At 33.5% G+C, this 19,816-nt stretch overlaps 3 protein-coding genes across 4 annotated transcripts in view; 2 read left to right on the forward strand and 1 right to left on the reverse strand.

The window, feature by feature from the left end:
* Positions 1-9,432, forward strand: part of LOC140439067 (low density lipoprotein receptor adapter protein 1-like) — a 39,363-nt gene extending 29,931 nt beyond the window's left edge. For both annotated transcript variants that reach the window (XM_072528722.1, XM_072528721.1), the window contains exons 3-5: positions 2,044-2,227; positions 5,648-6,011; positions 9,212-9,432. In XM_072528722.1, the coding sequence (XP_072384823.1) occupies positions 2,044-2,227; positions 5,648-6,011; positions 9,212-9,268 (605 nt within the window). In that variant the 3' untranslated portion in view covers positions 9,269-9,432. The remainder of the gene's footprint in view (positions 1-2,043; positions 2,228-5,647; positions 6,012-9,211) is intronic.
* Positions 9,433-14,900: 5,468 nt separating this feature from the next.
* On the reverse strand, positions 14,901-16,035 carry LOC140438096 (alpha- and gamma-adaptin-binding protein p34). Its single transcript, XM_072527812.1, has 3 exons — positions 15,617-16,035; positions 15,378-15,562; positions 14,901-15,294 (listed from the first exon to the last, which is right to left on the reverse strand). Exons 1-3 carry the CDS (start codon positions 15,915-15,917, stop codon positions 15,007-15,009), a joined length of 774 nt encoding a protein of 257 aa, XP_072383913.1. The 5' UTR covers positions 15,918-16,035; the 3' UTR covers positions 14,901-15,006.
* A 242-nt stretch (positions 16,036-16,277) lies between these two features.
* On the forward strand, positions 16,278-19,500 carry RASSF8 (ras association domain-containing protein 8). Its single transcript, XM_072527813.1, has 9 exons — positions 16,278-16,413; positions 16,482-16,570; positions 16,804-17,096; positions 17,382-17,655; positions 17,842-17,982; positions 18,068-18,184; positions 18,349-18,488; positions 18,634-18,808; positions 18,911-19,500. Exons 2-9 carry the CDS (start codon positions 16,499-16,501, stop codon positions 19,139-19,141), a joined length of 1,443 nt encoding a protein of 480 aa, XP_072383914.1. The 5' UTR covers positions 16,278-16,413; positions 16,482-16,498; the 3' UTR covers positions 19,142-19,500.
* Positions 19,501-19,816: the final 316 nt, after the last annotated feature.

Genomic DNA, 19,816 nt, shown 5'->3' on the forward strand with positions numbered 1-19,816 from the left:
CCTAGTATCCTACTCGGCTGAAAGATACCAGGGTGTCTTGTTCCTTGACGTAGATGTCCAAAAAAGATTTCCGCCACCGTTGCCTGTCAGAATTCAATGGATACCTTCTTAGGCTTTTACTGGAATCTGACAATACGGCAATTGAAAAAAAAAAGATAACCTGTATCATTAGAGATTCTACTATTAAAATACTTTGTTCTTCTTTGTTATACTTTGTTGTTTTGTCATCAAGTGCCACCAATCACGCACTTCGATGTTCATCGCCCTTCCTTCTGGAACATATAATTAAATTTAATTGGTTGAGAAATGAAAAGGTTTCATATAAAAGTTAATTTATCTTTAAATATGGGACATTTTCGGATCTCAAGTGAGTAGTGTACAGTACATGGCTTTAACCGTGTAGGGTAGCTCCCTAGAGCACTTAGCTCGAAGAGCTCTGAACCTTTCTAAGACTCTGAAGCTTAGTTTTTTTCTTCTTCGAAAGAATGTGTTTTATTTCCACCTCTAATAAAACCATAATGGCATTGTCTCTTCAAGATAATTCCACAATAAGAGCGTACCGGCCAACTACGCAATATTACACCATATTGCGCAATAGTTGGACAAATTAATAAACATGGAATTTTTTAAACACTTTTTCATACGTTTATTAATTACACCGGAGACGACAGTTTGACACTGCTATTGTTGTATGTGGGAGGTTTTATAAGCTGGGTAAATTTTTGACTAAGGACTAATCGATCAAATTATTCCACGAACCTCATACATTATCTCTTTAATGCCCTTTCGACAACCATTATCTCTCAGCTTCATGGACCTCCTACGTAGGAGTGAAATAGAAGCGCGTATTGCATGATGCTGGTTCATTAACAGACAATTCCAAATGTAAATAGGCAGTATGGTTTTGTCTATGTAAGATCTCAAACAACATAGCCCAATGAAGCCGTCTGATAAATTTAAATCACCAGACAATTAACTAATGAACAGTATTGGTCTGGTTTAGTTTTTTTGTTTTTCGTTAAGTCGTTTTTTTAATGTTAAGTAACTATACAGTTTTAATAACATCAAAAAAACCTACAAATTGTTTGTTTGTATCAAGCCCACCATTGTTGTTTGTAATTATAAACTTACACCATTATTTTTTGTAGTGAACTGAAGAAGTTTTTAAAAAATAGAGAACGAAACGTATTCAATTAAGTCACTGACTTCTTTTATTTGACGACATATAGACCAATTAAACCTCTGAATTCACCTTGTTAGACTTGTTATTTCTCAGTGATTTAATAGCTGTCTCCATTTTGGAAGGGGCCTCGCAAGATATACCCAAGTCTATATTCTGAGTGTTTTCCACAATTTCATCTGCGTTTTCCCTGGGCGTGCCTAGCATCTGCGGAAAATGCTCTTTCCATCTCTCTACTTGGTCATTTCTTGTAGTAAGTAATTCGCCTGTCTTGGATCTTACAATGTTTGAACAGTTGGGTCCATTTTTTGTTAGTCGTCTAGTAATTTGGTATAGCTCTCTAGTTCTGTTGTATTGTGCAGCTGTTTCAGCTTGTTTTGCCAGTTCTTCATCCCACCTTCTTTTGTCTCACCTTGCATCTCTTTTAACTGCTTTATTTATTGTTTCATATTCTTGTTGTCGGTTCGCTGTTTCTTCTACAGTTCTTGCTTGAAACTATCTTTCTTTTGCTGTTTTCTTTCTTCGATAAGATTCTAAGTTTTTGTCATACTTTAATAAAATTTTTGAACTGATAATTGTAAAAATCTGACATTATATTTAAATAAAATAATTTTAAAATGAGAAGTGTATGGAATAAAAATTAAAGCCCGATTTCATTAGGACAACCTAAACTAAACCTTAACTAATGTTCACTTTAGACTACTAGTTTCCTATAATTTTGACAAATCACCACCAGGTATATATACATTATATTAATATGTGATTTGTTTGTTCACTTTCTATACCATGCTGTCTTGTTAATTATATAATAATTTTGTAATCCTAATTTTTTTTTTAATTCTAATGATTTTTATTATTTACAGGTTGTACAATAGTGGAAAAAGTAACAGGAGAAAACGTCAGTTCGGAAGCTGTTAAGATTATCATAAAAAATGCGAAGAAACTTAAAGGAAAAACATTAGCAAACGTTACTTTACATATATCCGAAAAAGGGGTAATTGTAACAGATACAGACGGAAACGATGTCCTCAAAATATCTATTTATAGGTAAACTATTTTCCACTACTAGTTTAAAACCAAGTTTATGTTGGTCTCACTGGTCCCCACTCTCTCATAGTTTAACCTCACATCGTGGCCGATCAAACTTGCTTTTACGTTGAAAGTGACGGAAATTTGTTATAAACAATTTTCCAATTTAAACTATATAAACAATAAAGAGTAATGGCAAAGCCATAATTTACAGTACGATTTGATTTTTTACTAAAGCTAATATATTTATTTTAAGCAACTTAATTTATTTCTAATTTCCTTCCTTGGATTGTACATTTATGTTTATATTGATATAAGTACTAACAAATATATATGTTCTTAATATGTAGATAGGTAGACACTTGGGCACATTTTGATCTTTGGCTACCTCGGCTTGAACCATACGCGAATTTGCTTAGTGTACATAATTATTTTATTCTGTTTTTATACTGTAAAACTGAAAAAAAACATGAGAAAACTGAAATGTAGTGAAGTAAAAGAAATAGTTAGTCAAACAATAAATAGAAAATTCAAAGAAATTGTAACGATAAGACTACCAAAGAGAATTGAAGTACTATTATAAAAATAATACCTCAATCAACCATGGTAGCTTATCGTCTATGCTTCGCCTAGCTCAGTATCTCAAGTGTGAGTTCGTCTTGTCTTAAAGTAGGAATCAAACCATGAACACTTAGCTAATAGCAAATAAAACAATTTTTAACTAATCATATTTATTAAAAATAGGAAACAATCAACCCTGCCAATACTTTACAATGAATACAATGTGGATGATACTTAGGGCATCGATGGCATCAATGGGCTGCTTGTGTGGCCTCCCAATTAGACGATTAGGTCCTCCTGAGAGCTGCAGTTATTCCATATGTGTGTGGCCTTCCAATTAAGTGGCTAGGTCCTCCAATAAAGTCAATAAATCTTCATAATACGACCAGTATAATGTAGAATACGGCCAATACAGCCAATAAACCCAAGAGAATTCTGCAGACCATAAAATGAAGCTTATAATAATTTTTGCCTTCTTTTATAAATTTTAAAAACAGGCAAAAAATTATATTCCCACTACGTTAGAAAAGTTGATTGACAGAAAGTATGGAGGAGACCATCGAGTTAGAATATATGGAGAAGCTATGAGCATATTAACGTGAGTATTAAAAACGGCGTAGGAAGGCGTGGCTAACGATGATACCAATATGGCGGTGGGATCATGGCCGGACTCAATAATATTAAAACTACTATAAAAATATGACTAGTTATTCAGAACATTTAATCATAATCTAAAAAAGTGCAATACATTTTTAATAAACTATGATTTATTTATCTCGCGGTAAACGCTAAAAACACGATATATTATACATAAAGATAAATTAATACAGTCAAATACTATTAATTTATTCTCTGAAGTACGGGCCATTACTTTGTTTACATATTTGTATACTAACCTGTAGAACGTTATTCCTGAAGATTTTTTATTAACATTGCTTCTGCTACTGCAACTACGTTGAGAACAAGAAACCATTATTATGCACTATCACAATATATTATTACAGTTTCTATAAAAGTATTATAAAACTAAAAATATTCGAAAAACAACAAACGTAAACAAACATATAAGATCTGTCAAAAGTGTCAAAACAATCTTAACAATATGGCCGAAGTGAGGTCGTTTTTAGTCACGTGATGCCCTCTCCATAGATTCTAACTCGATGGAGGAGACTAATATAAAGTTTGCACAGATGACATAGGACGTAAGCCTATAGTGGAATTAGCTTTTCTGGCAACATAGAACATAATATTTAGTCTACCGTACAAAGAGAGAGAATGCAAATATTTATTCTACCGGAAAGAAAGAGAAAGAAAAGAAAGACAGAGGGCACCAACTACTTTTTGAATAAAAAATAGTAAAAACGAATCTGAAGGCAAAGGAATTAATAAATTATCGATAATAAATAAAAAACAAGAACAATAACTCTATGTATAAAACATTACAACGAGATATACAGAGAAAGATCAGAGAAGCCAAACAGAAAAAATTAGAGAAAAAATGCCAAGAAGACTTCAACGTGCATAAAAAGGTAAGAGAAATTACAGGCAAATGTAAAAACAGAAGAGAAAGTAAACTTGTTAATTAAAGAGAGGTAATCGTAGACAAATAGAGTATTGATAATACCTGGAAAAATTACATACAAAATTTATTTTTGGATGAGAGGGAGAACCAGTCCCCAATAATACGGAAACAGGACCACCTATACTAGTGGCAAAAATAAGAGCAGCCATAATATCACTAAAAGAAGGAAGAGCTCCAGGACCAGACGGAGTACAGTCTGAATTTCTTAAACTTCTTGATGATGAATATTTAAGAATACTATCTAAAATCTTCAATAATATCTATGACATAGGCAATATTCCAAAAGATTGACTAATTTCAGAATTTGGTACGTTACCAAAGAAACAGGGAGCGAAAAAGTACGAAGAATATAGGCTAATAAGTCTAATGAGCCATACACTAAAACTTTCTCTTAAAATTATACATCCCAGAATTTACGAGCTATGCGAAGAGATAATACAAGACACACAGTTTGGATGCATGAAAGGCGTAGGTACGAGAGATGCACTGTTTAGCCTACAGGTATTACTCCAAAGATGCAGTGATATGACTTGCGATATCTACACCTGGTTTGTTGACTACCAAAAAGCATTTGACACAGTTCAACACCGAAAAATGATGGATGTTCTAACAAAAGCCCAAATAGATGATAAAGGCCGTTGTATAATACAAAATTTATACTGGAACCAATCAACCACAATAAGAACAAATCTTGGAGATGAACCGACGGAAGCGATCGAGATTCTGCGAGACGTTAGACAAGGATGTATACTTTTACCTATATTATTCAACCTATATTCCTTTATAACATATAAAAACCTTTATAATCTAAAGTTTTGGTAGCTAAAAAAAAATTTTGTACACCTTTTTTTTTAATAAAATGCCTAAATATGCCTAAAATGCCTAAATAAATGGCCTAAATGCCGTAATTTTGCACTGTTTTTGCACTAATTTTGCAATTCAATGCAATAAAAGTTCTAATTATTTGATTAAGGTTTACCAAACATAATTTTGTAGGTTTTTTAAGGAACAAATTGTATTCTGTAAAAATAATTTATATTTGTTAGTTTACGAATGATAATAATTATTATAGTTATTAAATTGTTTATAACAAATTCCCGTCATTTCCGACGCAAAAGCAAGTTTGAAATTTGAATTTTGCGGGTCAAAATATCTAAGGATAGACTCTGAAACTCCGTAGACTTTGGTCGGCCACGAAACATCTCTGGGCTCTCCTTCTATTAAGCTTTTTTTTGGTAATCAAACCATTCTCCTTCTACCATTTTATTTACTATAAAACAGTGTTTATATTGCAGCATATCCAACTGTTCCACTGACGCATCCCACCGACAACTATTTTCGTTCATATCCTCAGACACAAACCAAGTGAACACGTGTCACGCTTTTCTTTGTCCCAAGCGAAAAGTGGCTCAAAGTGTAACGTTGGCCGTCGCCAGTGCCTTCAGTGCAGCTTACCTCGATTGGAGCCAACATACTCTAGCTAGCGAGGGAATGAAAAATACCGTTCAATCAAAAGAAAACGAAAAAAACAATCTAAATCAAATCAATAAGTCTGATGTTATAAAAGAAGAAAAGCTTATCGATTTTGATAGTGAGCCTACGAGGGAAGTTGATCTGTTTACTCTTGAAAGTCAATTGCTTTTCAACAAAAATGACTGGGTAAGTTTTTTCATAGTAAGGGAAAGTAGCCTAATTTCGGATACCATTTACAATTAGTGTCATATTTTTCACCTAATAACACATTTTAAACTTTTATCTACTCAAGAGTACTTGCAGAGTAATATAGAAACTAATTTTATTATCATAAACAATTTATTGAAAATCTTTTTTACAAAAAATATTGTTCAATAAAATTAGTGCTTTTGTATGTCAAAAATTTTAGGGCTCCTAATTTCGGATACCCTATCCGAAATTAAGACACCATTTTGTTCATCATAAGAATAGTTACACATCTTGACAAAAGTCGCAAATATAGGTTTTCTTCTTATCAGCATTGGCGCACATCTCATGACACCACTTGAAGCACTTTATACACCTTATCCACTTCTCACCGTGTGTATCTTCGGAATATAAACTGTCACAAAACATACATTCTGTGTCTCCATCTTCATCGTCTACATCCATATCAGAATCATCATCCAAAATAAGGTCATCACCAGGATGTGAAGTGTCACTACTACTCGATTCAATTTTTTTCTTTTGCTTTTTTTGGCGTGGAGTTTTTTTTCTGTTGACTTGATTTAATTCGTTGCTTATTTTTGGTTTCTTTTCTTTCAAAGACTTTTTTCTTTCTTGTTCGGCTACACTTCGTTCAAGTTCATCTTTATAAGGTGTACTAGTTATTATCCAACTAGAACCTTTTCGAGGATTTTTTTGTTTGTTTGTTTGTGAGGTATAACTGCAAGAAGGCAGTGGACTAATATCCTCAGCTCTTATCATAGTTGCCGTAGTTTCAGTTGCATTTCCATTGGATGATTTATTTGTTAAGTTATGTTTTGGAGGTGTTCTTTCGATAATGCTTTGTGGTTCTGGTCTTGACTGACCTCTTGTTGGTAATACTTCCCCATGATTTTGATTTATGGGTGGTGGTGTTCTTTCTCTTTGTCTCTCCATTATAAAATCGTGATCAGAAAAGTTATTTTTATTAAAAGGATATATTCCAGATTTGCGAAAACCATTCGCGGAAATTTCTGCAGTAGCACTTTTCAAATATGCCGGGCACATAAGCTTACAAATTTGATACGAGTTTATGGTGCGTCCAGGATTTTGCCTTAACCACATCTCAATTTCTCACCACACCTTTTTTCTGCATCTCCTTTTAACAGAATTAAAGAAGAATAACGAAGAAAAGCTTTTGAAGAGACTCAAAAAGAAAAGAGGCCGAATTGTATTTCAGGAAATTAAAGGAAAAGAACTAATTGAAGAAAAGATCTGGATATGGAACAACGCTAACATTAGAATCCATGTAAGCCAAAAGTAAAACTGATGTCCTAAGGAATAGGCAAAGGAAAAGTAAAGCATAAGCACTGAAAAACTTATCAAAATAACTAAAGATAGGAATTTGGAATGTAAGAGGTACATAAATTTAAGAACTGCTAACAAACTGTCAAAATAATTAAGTAAATATGGGATTCACATACTGGCATTAGAAGAAAGAAAGTAGAAAGGAAATCTGCAATTTAGGTAGACTTAGAATATTACAGTGTTGTATAAAAATTATGGTATTGATAATATAGGAAGTGTTAAATAGTATATTACTTTATGAGGCGGAGAAGCATGACTTTTCTTGACGCGCCCGATATTACGCGCCGAACGAAGTGAGGCGCGTAATAGAGGGCAAGTCAAGAAAAGTCGCTTCTTTGCCGAATAAAGTATACTATTTTTTCTTTAAACGTAGCAATTTTCAACCATAAATAGTACAATTCCTACGCTATTTTTACTCGAAATTAACTGTGACAACTATCAAAGTCGTCTAGATGTTAGAAATTAAAATAATTAAGTCGTCGGTGGGATTTGCGTCTCCCTGGTTACAGTTGTTTGACAGTTGTTTGAAATTATTAAAGATAGCTTATTGTTGTTGCAACCGCAAGCGCAAATTTAGTGCGAAAATGGAAAACCTAAACGAAATTGAGTCCGCGGCTAATGATGCAGTAGCACGTTTGGGGCCCTCCAAGTCCGATAAGAACGATAATGCTCAAAAAATTTTAAACCCTCATGATTCGCCAACATCGGGAATGATTGCTGAAAGTTGTTCTCGGCCATCAGTATCATCAACAATTACCAATGCGTATCAAGAGTCGGGAACATTTTTGCACGGTTTCAATTTTGAAAATGCCTCATTAACTAATTGTACTTTTAATATTACTATAAATAAAAATGATGTTTAATTGTTGTTAATGACATTTGTATTATTGCTTTGTGACATGTTTCATATTGTTGCCACGACAACATTTTTCCCTCCGCCGTAAAGAAGTGGGAAAAAACTGCTGCCGGCGGAGACATCAAACTTCTAGGGGATGAAGTTAGATAAGTAATGTCATCATTATTTGACGTTTGAAGAAAAACAATTTTATTTGAGATGTAGTGGATATGGTTGTAACACAATTAATATCTGGCATTACTGCCACCCGATAACGTAGGATGGTATGACCGGATGCTGTCAATTGATCTTCAGCCATCAGATTGCAAGCTATGGACATACCGTTTTGTTGTAATCTATTTTTAAGAAGTTATTGTTCTTTTCGGTAATTATACCGCTCACAGTGATGTGGATTTTATTTATTTCAACCTATAGTTGCTACTAGTTGTTTTTACAGTGTAGTTAAAGTACCAAATACGAAGAAATACGGAAATAATCTGATCACTTTCGTGTACCTTACACCCTATAACCTACCACCCCTTATATAGTTTAATAAATGGAGTCGTTAAATGTGAAATTTGTAGGACTCAATATTAATGCCAGACGAATCCCTAATTCTGACATTTTTAATTATTTTTCCATCGAATGAATTATGGAAAAATGAATCTATAACTCATCTTATTAATTCGGCTAATCCTTTCGAATAAGAAATAGATATCTTCAGCTCCACAAACAGCCTTAATGAGGTAATTAATATTGTAATTGTTTAAGATTTTAAAACAATTGCATATTTCCTCGATTCCTTTCTCGAGTGATGATATAAACCCAAATTTTACATTACATACCACTTTATTTGCTTATTAATTACATTTTTAAATTACCTAAAAAATAAATTCAGTATTTTCTAAATAACGCATCATTAAAATCATCAGCTCGTTAGTTTTTATGATGTAGTTAAAAATATTTTAAATCTCCAACTAATATACAAATATCTTTTCAGGTTTCGTTTGATGATGACGGTTTCGCAGATCCTAGCAAGCTCAAATTTTTCCAGTGATTATCTCGCCGAAGAGAATATGTTCCATATATTTTATATTAAGCTTAAATAATTAAGAATTAGTCAATAAACATGTAGGTATATTTATTTTACTGTTTAGTAATCAGTGATAAACTTATTTGTAGTCATTTTTTATTTTACGTAAAAATAAAAGAAAATATGAAGTTGTATTAGTTTTATTATATTCTCCTATAACCTATATAATGCCAAAACTTTATACAAAGCAGGAAAGATCCACAATGCAATACAGGAGATGAAGAGAATGCATATTGAAATTATGGGAATAGCAGAAATAAGATGGCAAGATTCTGGAGAAATACAAATAGAAGATCACAAGGTATATTACTAGAGAAAGTGATCACATGAATATGGAGTCGGAATAATCGTATCACCCAAGGTTGCCAAATGCGTTACTAACTTCACACCAATATTATAGAGAGTGATGTGACTACAAGTAGAAGCCAAACCCTATTAATATAAACATCATCCAAGACTATGCTCCCACTGCATACAAAGGGGAGGGAGAAGCAATTGAGTTCTATCAGAACATCAACAGTATCATAAAGAAAATTCCTCGACAGGAAGTTCTTATAATTATGGGCGATTTTAATGCCAAGATAAGACGCTGGAGCTGAAGATAAGACACAGTACATTGCAGCACATGGAATTGGAGTCAGAAACGAGAGAGGAGACCTCCTAGAAAAATTCGCAGAAGACTCAGAACTAGTTGTCACCAACACATTCTTCCAATTACTACAACGCAAGCTGTACACGTGGAAATCCCCGCAAGCAGACCCGGGAGAAGTATTAGGAATCAAATAGACTACATTTTAGTAAATAAAAGATTCCGAAACAGCTTTACATCTGTCAAGACTTATCCTGGAGCAGACTTGGAGACAGACCACGTTCCACTGATGGGAGTATTTCGAGTCAAACTCAAAACAGTGCAGAAAAGGAAAGCACAATCATACGACCTACGTATGCTGAAAGATCTTGATGCGAGAATGAGAGTTCAAGCCACGTTAAACGAGCAAGTGACTGCAATTAGAGACGAATCGAACGAAAAACAAACATATTACAGAAATAGTGCAAAATGTAAAGGATAAACACTTAAAGACAGATAGATTAATGAAGAAAAAATCATGGATGACAGATGAGATCCTGAAACTAATAGACGAGAGAAGAAAAGCCAAAAATGACCCAGACAAATATAAAACCATAAATATATTAATAAGAACGAAAATCAAAGAAGCGAAAGAAAAAGAAGCAAGGGAAAGATGCGAAGAAATTGAGACTCTGCAGTCAAAATACGATAGTTCGATAGTCACAATGTACATAGGAAAGTTAAAGAGCTTACAGGGGGACTAAGACGTAGGCAGAAAGGAAATATAACTGATTCGATGATGATCGCCAACATTCGTAACGGATAGCCACATCAAGAAGAACCTATATAGTATCTCGTATAAAACAGAAACATGCATTATTGTATAATCTGGGCATAGAATACAAATAAGAAACTTTAATGTACGGCCTACCTACGGTTCCTGATATCGAGATTTTTTTGACATATCTTCCTAATTAGTCTAAACAACTTAACACCCAAAATTATCATATTCTTAGAGAAACAAAATAATGGCGTCGATACTAAGAATTGGAGAACTGAAAAAGAATTGACATAAGCCCTACAATATAGCTGACCTTCTCAGTAGATCCCACATTGGCAGAAGCTTCAAAGAAAGATGATTTTATGGTTAATTACAAATTTGGTCAGATAAGAATGTTACCACAAAAAATATGTCAAGTTCTGCGTCTACAAGCAAAACTAGAACAAAAGCCACCATCAAAACATTTTTTGGTAAGATTCTTTTATCAACAGTTTTTTTTTTAAATTGACTTTGTTTGAAGCCACATACCTTTTCACTTGATTCCACACCATCTCAATCGGGTTCAGCTCGCAATAGTAAGGCGGAAGTATCAAAATCTTAACGCCATATTTTTCCGCAATTGTTTCAATTTTGTACTTGTCGTACTCGTCTCTAAATACGGCCGCAGTATCCACTAAATCACTTTTTAGGTAATCTTCCTCGAAAAAAATCTTCTTTTCGATTAGCTAATCTTTGATTTGCCTTTTGTTCCAAAATTTTTTACGAAATCAACTTTGCGGGAGTGGTATGACGCGTTATCCAAAACGACAACGGTTTCTTTGTCTTTCGGCAAGTTAAGAATTAACGTCTTCTTAAACCATTCTTCATATATAGATTCCCGTCCATTTCGTCGTCGTAATCAACGGTTTCCTTCTTGTGCAAGAATTTCGTCCCATGCCGCAAAACCAGTTTCGCTTCCAGCATGAAGAACAAACCGAGGACCTCTTAGGGTTTTAAGCTGTCAGTCCAGTAGAGAGCTCTTTTATGAAGGCATCTCGTGGATTCTTGATCGTTGTGTCCCTCCATTCCTTTTTGACTGAAGCACCGACGTTAGTCCAAGACTCATCGGTATAAACAAAGTTTACATTATCCTTCTTCCTCAATGTTTTTATTTGTCTGAGGTACTTGTGTCTCCAGGATATAATATATTTTCTTTTCATCATTATCAAATATCGACCTCTTTTACCATATTCAAAACCCATGTCATTTAGTAGCCTAAGAAATGTGGTTTTTGAAAAAGCTGGTAGGGGAAATATGCCTGTGATGACATGCTGCCTTTGATGGCATACCACGTGTAATTTGTAAATCGTTTCCTGTCGAACGATATCGGCTGCATAGGCATGCACATAGACAGTGTTTATTTGCAACGGTAAAGTTAAAATGTTACAAACGCTTATTAGTTCCACAGATAAGTCTGTAACGGAAAGTGTGATTTGTTGAGTGTTGAACTATTATAACGCACGTTAACACAAACAGTTTTTTGCCGCTTCTCGTCTGAAGTTAAAATATCCAAAGTAAGTATGCAATTTTGATTAGTATTAAGCTTCAGTAGGCAATGCATCTTAACTTCCGCCATTATGGTGCTAGAAGATAATGCTCTGTTTTAAATCGGATGCGTATTTACCTATGACGGCATAGCAGATGTGTCCCAATGATGGCACAGTATGCTATCATGTGCATCTAATAAATGCTGTCACCATTGTAGAAGACGCCTGTCTCAATATCCTTGGATTACATCTACAATTCTTAGGGGATACTTATCCCTGCGAGCGGGGCAAGGCTTACTGGTTCCACTAGCCTAGACTAACTGGTTTCGCCCTCGTGGATTTACAAGAGGGTAGGGAGATTTTGGGAGGAAGGGGATTAAGGACTTCTCGGTCTCAGGTCCTGTAAAGAGTGAGAGGCTATGGGCTTACGTTAGAAGCCGGAGCACTGCATAAGCGAAAAATGTGTATCTCTTCTAGTCTCTACCTGTAACGGCCGGGAAGAACAAAAAAACAAATTTCAAGTTTACAATGTATTAAATAGACTGTATACTACAACTAAGATAACAAAATATCACTTATGACCAATAATGTCTCGATCAGGCGCGAAGGGAAACGAGAAGAGACAAAGCAAGGAATTAAAGGGCGGACAATTCCGTATTATTAGATATACCTTGGGTTAGTATATAGATCTTAGTTACCTTCGCGTATTTAGGCTCTAGCTAATGAATACGCCTCCAGTCCTACAGGGATTCAGGATCCGTCAGTTGAAGCACGGCGCGCTATCGCGAACTTTCGAATCTCCAGATACCGGCACTTCTACGTCACACTATCCCGTCGAGTTAAATAGCGCGCTCACTGGCTGCGTATCGTCCCGATCTCCCGTACTTCTTGCGTGGGGCGCACTCGAGTGCCACCTTCCCACTAGTCTCCGCTGGCCCGCTTCGTTCGGTTTTTTATGAGCCCGTATTCTCAATTTCCAGTCGTAGTACCAAGGTCGAGTTATTGTTTTTTTTGCTCACTGAGTCCCCGTGTTATTTTTCAGCGGAGGATTTTTTCTTTTGAGCAACCGTGGTGACCTGATATTTGAGACTCGTGTAATACATTTAAACTGGGTCGAGTGTTCAATCTTTGTTTAATGTAAAAATATATACAATAACTATGTTACTTACTAGCTATGAATTTATTTGTTCTTTAATCAATTTGGAATATGTAATAATTACTTAAATAATTATTACTCTTTTCTAGGCTAATTACCCCTTAATTTTTCCTTCTTTATTTCCTTGCTATGTTTACATTACATGCACATGTTATATGCCATCAAAGAAAAATGAATAATAATTGCAAAAATTTCAAAAACTCAACTTTTTACTTGTATTAAGGTAAAAGTAGATAAACAATACCATTTTGTAGGATTTTTTAAATAAATTTGAAGCTTTCAAACCGCACAAAATCTTCAATAGTAAATTTAAGTGTATATCTGAAATATTCTTGAAAGATTTAGTACAATCCTTAAAAATTAGATTGTCGTTATTTGTTAATATGGCGTCTACCAAGAAACATAGGCAGGAGTGGTCAGAAGAGAACATGAATATGGCAATTCAACACATCCAAGAAAAGAAGATGGGATGGCTGTTGACTTCCAAAACTTTTAATGTTCCGGCTACGACACTCCGTAGACGTTTTGCAAACAACTCCGGTGGAAGAAAAGGAGATTTGGGTTGCCGAAGAATTACACTGACTTCCTCATCTTGAGCAAGAGTTAGCTACTCATTTGATTGATATGGAAACAAGATGTTTTGGTCTCACAACGCTAAATTTGAGACGATTAGTTTTCGAACTTGCTGAGAGAAATAACATCTAACACAATTTCAACAAAATGACTCGTCTTGCTGGATGGAAGTGGGCGAGGGGTTTTTTTAAAAGAAATAGTACCATTTCACTCAGAACACCAGAAAATACATCTCTCGCGCGAGCACAAGCATTTAATAAGAACAATATTAAAGCATATTTTATTTCTTTAGCAAAAGTTTTAGATACATACAATTTTCGATCCTAAAATATATTCAACGTTGATGAATCAGGTCTTAGTACTGTTCAAACAAGGCCTCAAAAAGTGTTTGCAACCAAGGGATAGAAACAAGTTGGAGCACTGAAACAAAAACTTTTTATGATATTCCATAATGCAGGATAAGAAAAAGATGCAGCTTTCTGAACACAGAACTGTTGAAACCCCATTCTGAACTCCATCTTAAATTCTTCGTTAGTGCTAATTGCAATCAGTTCTTGTATTATGACGCCCATTTCTTCAGTGACACAATATGGGTTGATAATCCACTGTGGTATTCCAATAGTCAAAACATCTTCAAAACCTGGTAGTAAAATCTGTGTGAAAGGCATTTCAATGTTGATGAATATGACTCATAGATCAACAATTTCTTTTTTCATTGTCGTGGACCCCCTGTAAGTTGAAATCAAACACATGGAGACCTCTTTTGGAAACCATGGTTTAATTAGACAATCCAATCCTTAATATTTTCAAAATACATAGTACATAAATGTTCATGGAATATGAAATGACCCAGTAATACTTTCCATTACTTGTTTAAATATGATCAGAAGTACTTCCTGAATAAAATATTAAGAAAGTTTTAGGACCATACATTGTATTATATTATGTGTATGTTTAGGACATTTGTAAAGGTTATGTATTAACACAAAAAATAACTGTTACACATAGTTTAATATATTATATTATACAAGTTTATAATACTTATTATGAAATATATACTAATAGGAAACTTTTTTACATAAAAACAATAATTTTAGACTATAGATCAAATATTTCTTCTTCTTCACCACCAATAGCTTTCCAAAAAGCTGTGACCATTTGCTCAGCACATTGTTTCCTTTGATTTACTGGCATACCTTGCAAACTATCTTTCATAGTCTGAAGTTGAGAAAACAGATCTGTAAAATCGTCTAAATTGTCATTTGAAAATATTGTAGCATGTTCTTCCTGTGTTTCTTTTCCAATGTTGCTAACTATTGGCTTTGGTTTTTTTCTTTCTTTCATTAATAAATTCGACCAGGTATGAGAGTGTAAGGCTTCAATAACCTGAGGATGAAGGACATCTTAGCATATATAAACACAACTACATATACAATGAAACAAATTTAAATCTGTACATAGTTACTTACCCTATCGACACCAAATTTTTCAATAACTATATCATCATCTTGGTCTGACTTTTGGATTGTGGGATACAACTCAATAAACTCAAAACCCATCTTTAAGCACCATTCTAAAGCTTGACTTTTTGTTATATTTGTATTATCTGTACAATAATTTGCTAAAAGTAACTTAACATCTACATTCCATACATCTAAAACAATAAATTTTATTACAAAAGTGAAATCCTAGAGAAACTTCATATTACCACCAAGGAACTCCCACTTCTTTAAATCATCCAGGCCAGTTTTACTGTTAGAATCCATGTGGATGATTAAAGCCTCAATGCGACTAAGGAAGTCTTCATCTTTCTCAATTTCCGTTGTTTCTATTCCTAAAAGATTTACTTGAGCCGTATAATACTTAGTATCAATATTCCAGGGATGTTTTAAACAACCCGGTTTGTCACTACTTTCTTGAATATCTTGAGTTTTAGATATCAATTTAATCAGTGATTTTGGCCGTGTTTGGCTACAACTAACTATTGCTATTCCTGGTATAGTACCCATTTTATTATTTGTGATTAAAACATTTTAATCTATTCATTGATTATATTGGCGAATTAAACAGAAGTTAAGAAAAAATAACAAGTTACCACGTCAAATATCAAACAAATTCTTCTTCTATTTTATGTTACGCGTAGAAGATATACTTATTTTTAATACACCTAAAAAGCCTATATAGTCGTGTATTCGAAAAGTTAATCTTATTTTATACAACTTATTTTTTTTTTTGCTTATTTCAACTAAATTCTGCAAATGATTTCTGAATTCTGAAATGTTTATCCTGAACTCCTGAAGTTGAGAGATGAAGAATGAAGACACCTGTAAGGAATGACATTGACTTTTAGTAAATGATTAAATGTCAAAGTAGTTTATTTGACAAATAAAGTGCAAATAAACAGGAATTAAAAGTCCAAGAAAATTTACTGAATAAAAATGTACTATTATAATATGTTTCACAACAACTTAAATACCTAAGTGATATCGTAAATATGACTTAAAAGTAAGATCAAATAAATCCATACTGTGGCAAAAGAGTACTATACTACATACACCCCTTTATTTTTTTAGATATCACCAATATTACAATGGAATTGAAAGTCTGGGTGGAAGGAATACAACGCATAGTGTGTGGAGTTACAGAGACAACTACTTGCCAAGTAAGTTTTCTATCAAAATTTACTAAGGGATACCTTACATTGTAACAAGTAAGGCATTCATTAAAAATTAGAACAAAATGCATCCACTGTCAAAGTAGGGCTAAAATTGTGAAATGGTTGGCTTAGAATGGTAATAAAAGTAAGCTTTTTACACAAGGTTAATATTGTATATTAGTTTCTGATATAAATCAAAATTGGGTTAAGTTTCTAATATATTTTTTTCTAATTTTTAGGATGTTGTCTTTGCCCTTGCTCATGCTACAGGCAAATCTGGAAGATTTACATTAATCGAGAGGTGGAGAAGTAACGAAAGACAGCTTTCCCCCAATGAAAATCCTATGAAGATTATTATGAAATGGGGGGAATACTCCAATGATGTTCAATTTATACTTCAGCGTAGTGAAAATACCAAGCCTTTACAGCAACCAAAGGTGAAAAGTTCTGGTAGTGCTAGTAGTACACCAACACACTGCTCAAATGTACATGATCTCTCTGACCAACATAAAGATACCAATAAATCGTTTAGGTATGTAATGTAATGGTACTTAAGGCAATTCTGAAGGATAATTGGGTCAACCTTATCTAATCTAACTACAATTCCTAGACAGAAATTTAAAGTTTTTGTCATTATTCATGGCTTCAGTGTGATTTTTCATTTTAAATTACCATTTGATTGAATACATAAATATTAAGGAGTTTAAGCTGACCTACTAATCCTTCACAAAAACTGCAACATAATCAATATAATCTTAAATATAAATGTTATTGCAGAAAATAGGTTTGTGTAAATCTTATAGGATCTTTTTTTCAGTGGAAGTTATTTGCCCAACTTTGATAATGTTGGCATTGTTAAAGGAATACCACAAATGAAATCTGTCTCGTTGGAAGTGAGAGAATCTCGTACAAATTCTCCTCAAAGTTCTCCAAAGAAAAGCAGCTACTCAACTGGTTCTGATATATCAGATCATTCTAGTCAAAGGGTGGCGCCACCATATAAAGACCCACCTGCCCCACCTCCGTACAGAGATCCACCACCACCTACGTCTTCAATTTTCCGTGATAAATTAAAAAAAGGATTGGCACAAGTAAGTATTTTTTATAATAGTTTAATTATCATTTGTAATATACATATGTACGTGGAATAGACCCGCCTTGTATATCTTTATAAGGTATATACAGAATCAAAATATCAACAAATTGAAGAATAAAAAAATTTTTCAGTAATTGTTTTTCATATCATTTGTTTAATATTGACATTTATTTTATGTTAGGAACCCCTGAAGAAGGATAAAGATGAAAATAGGAATAAAATTCAAGATAACATGTTATACAACACACAGTATAGAGAACTGGTAGCTCTTATAAACTACCAACGTGAAAAACTATCAACCCAACAGGCTGATCTAAACAAGGTAATTAGAACATTTTATTAGAATATTAATTTCAATCAAATCTCGTGGTATTTAATTGCATTGTAAACATCAATTATTGTTTTAGTATGACGCCGAAATTGTCTTTCTAGAAGGAAAGGAGAAAGAGAAACAAAGACAATTAGATTTTATAGCTCAAGAATTAATAGCAATATCGGGTATAACTAAAAACAATCAAGAACAAGTAAGTTGTTTACTGTTTTATTAAAAACTTGTTTAGTATTAGTCGGTAATTTGGGAAACTGCTTTTTTCTTTAGGGAAATGTTTGAGGTTCTGTTAGTAAAAATAGTAAAATATTTTTTTTATAAGTTTTCTATTTAATGTATAATATATTATTGTATTTTCAGATACATGCACTAAGTTATGTAGAAGAAGAAAGTGAAATAGTTAAACAACAAGAGAAGACATTGCAATCTGAAATCACTTTACTAAGATCAAAATTGGCGAATTGTGAAACTGAATTGTTACAGTGCAAAAATAAAATAAGGTAAGTTGATAAAGTGTTTTGGAGGTTAGGTTAGGTTACCTCGTTGGGCATATATTAATGTTATCCACATTTGGGAGTTCCAAGATGCACTAATATCTTTATAGAGCAGAATCTGTTATATACAGTCTTAATTTATTATTTTCAGGTTACTAATGGATGAACTACAAATTGAACAAAGAGCTCAGAGTAGAAGAGCTGATTCACTTAAGCAGCTAGAACGGAATATACTTTTGGAAGTCGAAAGACTCCAAAAAGACATCGAGTTGGCAAAGCAAAGTACAGATTTGCATCATTTGACTGCAGAAACATTAAAGAGAGAGGTAAGAAAGTTATTTTGTATCAATGTCTAGTTAACATATTGTATATTTTTAAACAAATATCTGTTTACATCAATTTGTGATTTTTCTGTATCCTTTCCTTAGGTTGCTTCACTGGAGACTGCCATTTTCGAAAAGAAAAAGCAAGTGGAACACTTAGTATCAGAAATGAAAGAGGCAAACTTGGAAAGTCTAAGCATAGTTCCTCCGGAAGACATCAGGCAAATTCTGGAAGGTCCCACGAAATCTGGTAGCACTAGAAAAATGATTGGTTCTCCCAGACAGCTGGAGAACGCCGTACCTACCAATAAAAACCCTCACGGTGTTTGGGTCTAGCCAAAAGGTGACGAATCCACAAAATTTTAATTTTGCTTTAAGGTAATGATTGTATCTTCAATTAAAAAATCTTAAGTCAACCGAATACAATTTCTCTTTGAATGTAACGATTGTGTAGACTGAAGAGGATCAAGGTGGCAATTGATTGTTACTCTTTGATTGTGTTCTCTCCTGAATTGAATGTCTAACTTGGCAACATCACACTCGTTTGGGAATAATATCTTAATTTAATAAACAGAATTCGATTTGGGAGAAGATACTGTTGGAAAATCAAGGTTCTTTATGTTTTTTTTAACCTTAGGCGTCTTATATCACTTATTTTATAAAAAAATATGTCTATACAGTACTTAGACTCTTATATTTACAGTTCCATGGTATTACCACACTGCATAATGTATTACTTGTTACTGAATAGATGCTGCATGTCAGACAGAAAAGTGTAAGGACTCTATAAACACAATATGACAACATATCTCATATGAACATAATTGAATATTTTAACTAGAAAATATGGAAACAATAAAAATCGTTTGTTGCATTGAATTTTTGTTCTAAAGTAATAAGGCATGTTTGATCTATAAATATATTTTAAATAAATGCAATATATATACACAGCTCCCGTGTAATGACTATATTTGTTCTGATAAAATGTTTTTTAGTTTATACACTCGTCTG

This window comes from Diabrotica undecimpunctata, chromosome 4, assembly GCF_040954645.1.
Source record: "Diabrotica undecimpunctata isolate CICGRU chromosome 4, icDiaUnde3, whole genome shotgun sequence".
Lineage (NCBI taxonomy): Eukaryota > Metazoa > Arthropoda > Insecta > Coleoptera > Chrysomelidae > Diabrotica > Diabrotica undecimpunctata.

Excerpts from the sequence above, each read along its gene's own strand:
- RASSF8 (XM_072527813.1), top strand. The coding sequence starts at position 16,499 with ATGGAATTGAAAGTCTGGGTGGAAGGAATACAACGCATAGTGTGTGGA. Across the intron at positions 16,571-16,803 it reads CAGAGACAACTACTTGCCAA|GATGTTGTCTTTGCCCTTGC; the intron begins GTAAGTTTTCTA and ends TCTAATTTTTAG. Across the intron at positions 18,489-18,633 it reads CAGTGCAAAAATAAAATAAG|GTTACTAATGGATGAACTAC; the intron begins GTAAGTTGATAA and ends TATTATTTTCAG.
- LOC140438096 (XM_072527812.1), bottom strand. The coding sequence starts at position 15,917 with ATGGGTACTATACCAGGAATAGCAATAGTTAGTTGTAGCCAAACACGG. Across the intron at positions 15,563-15,616 it reads GAAGTGGGAGTTCCTTGGTG|ATGTATGGAATGTAGATGTT; the intron begins GTAATATGAAGT and ends TTATTGTTTTAG. Across the intron at positions 15,295-15,377 it reads AAAAATTTGGTGTCGATAGG|GTTATTGAAGCCTTACACTC; the intron begins GTAAGTAACTAT and ends CTTCATCCTCAG.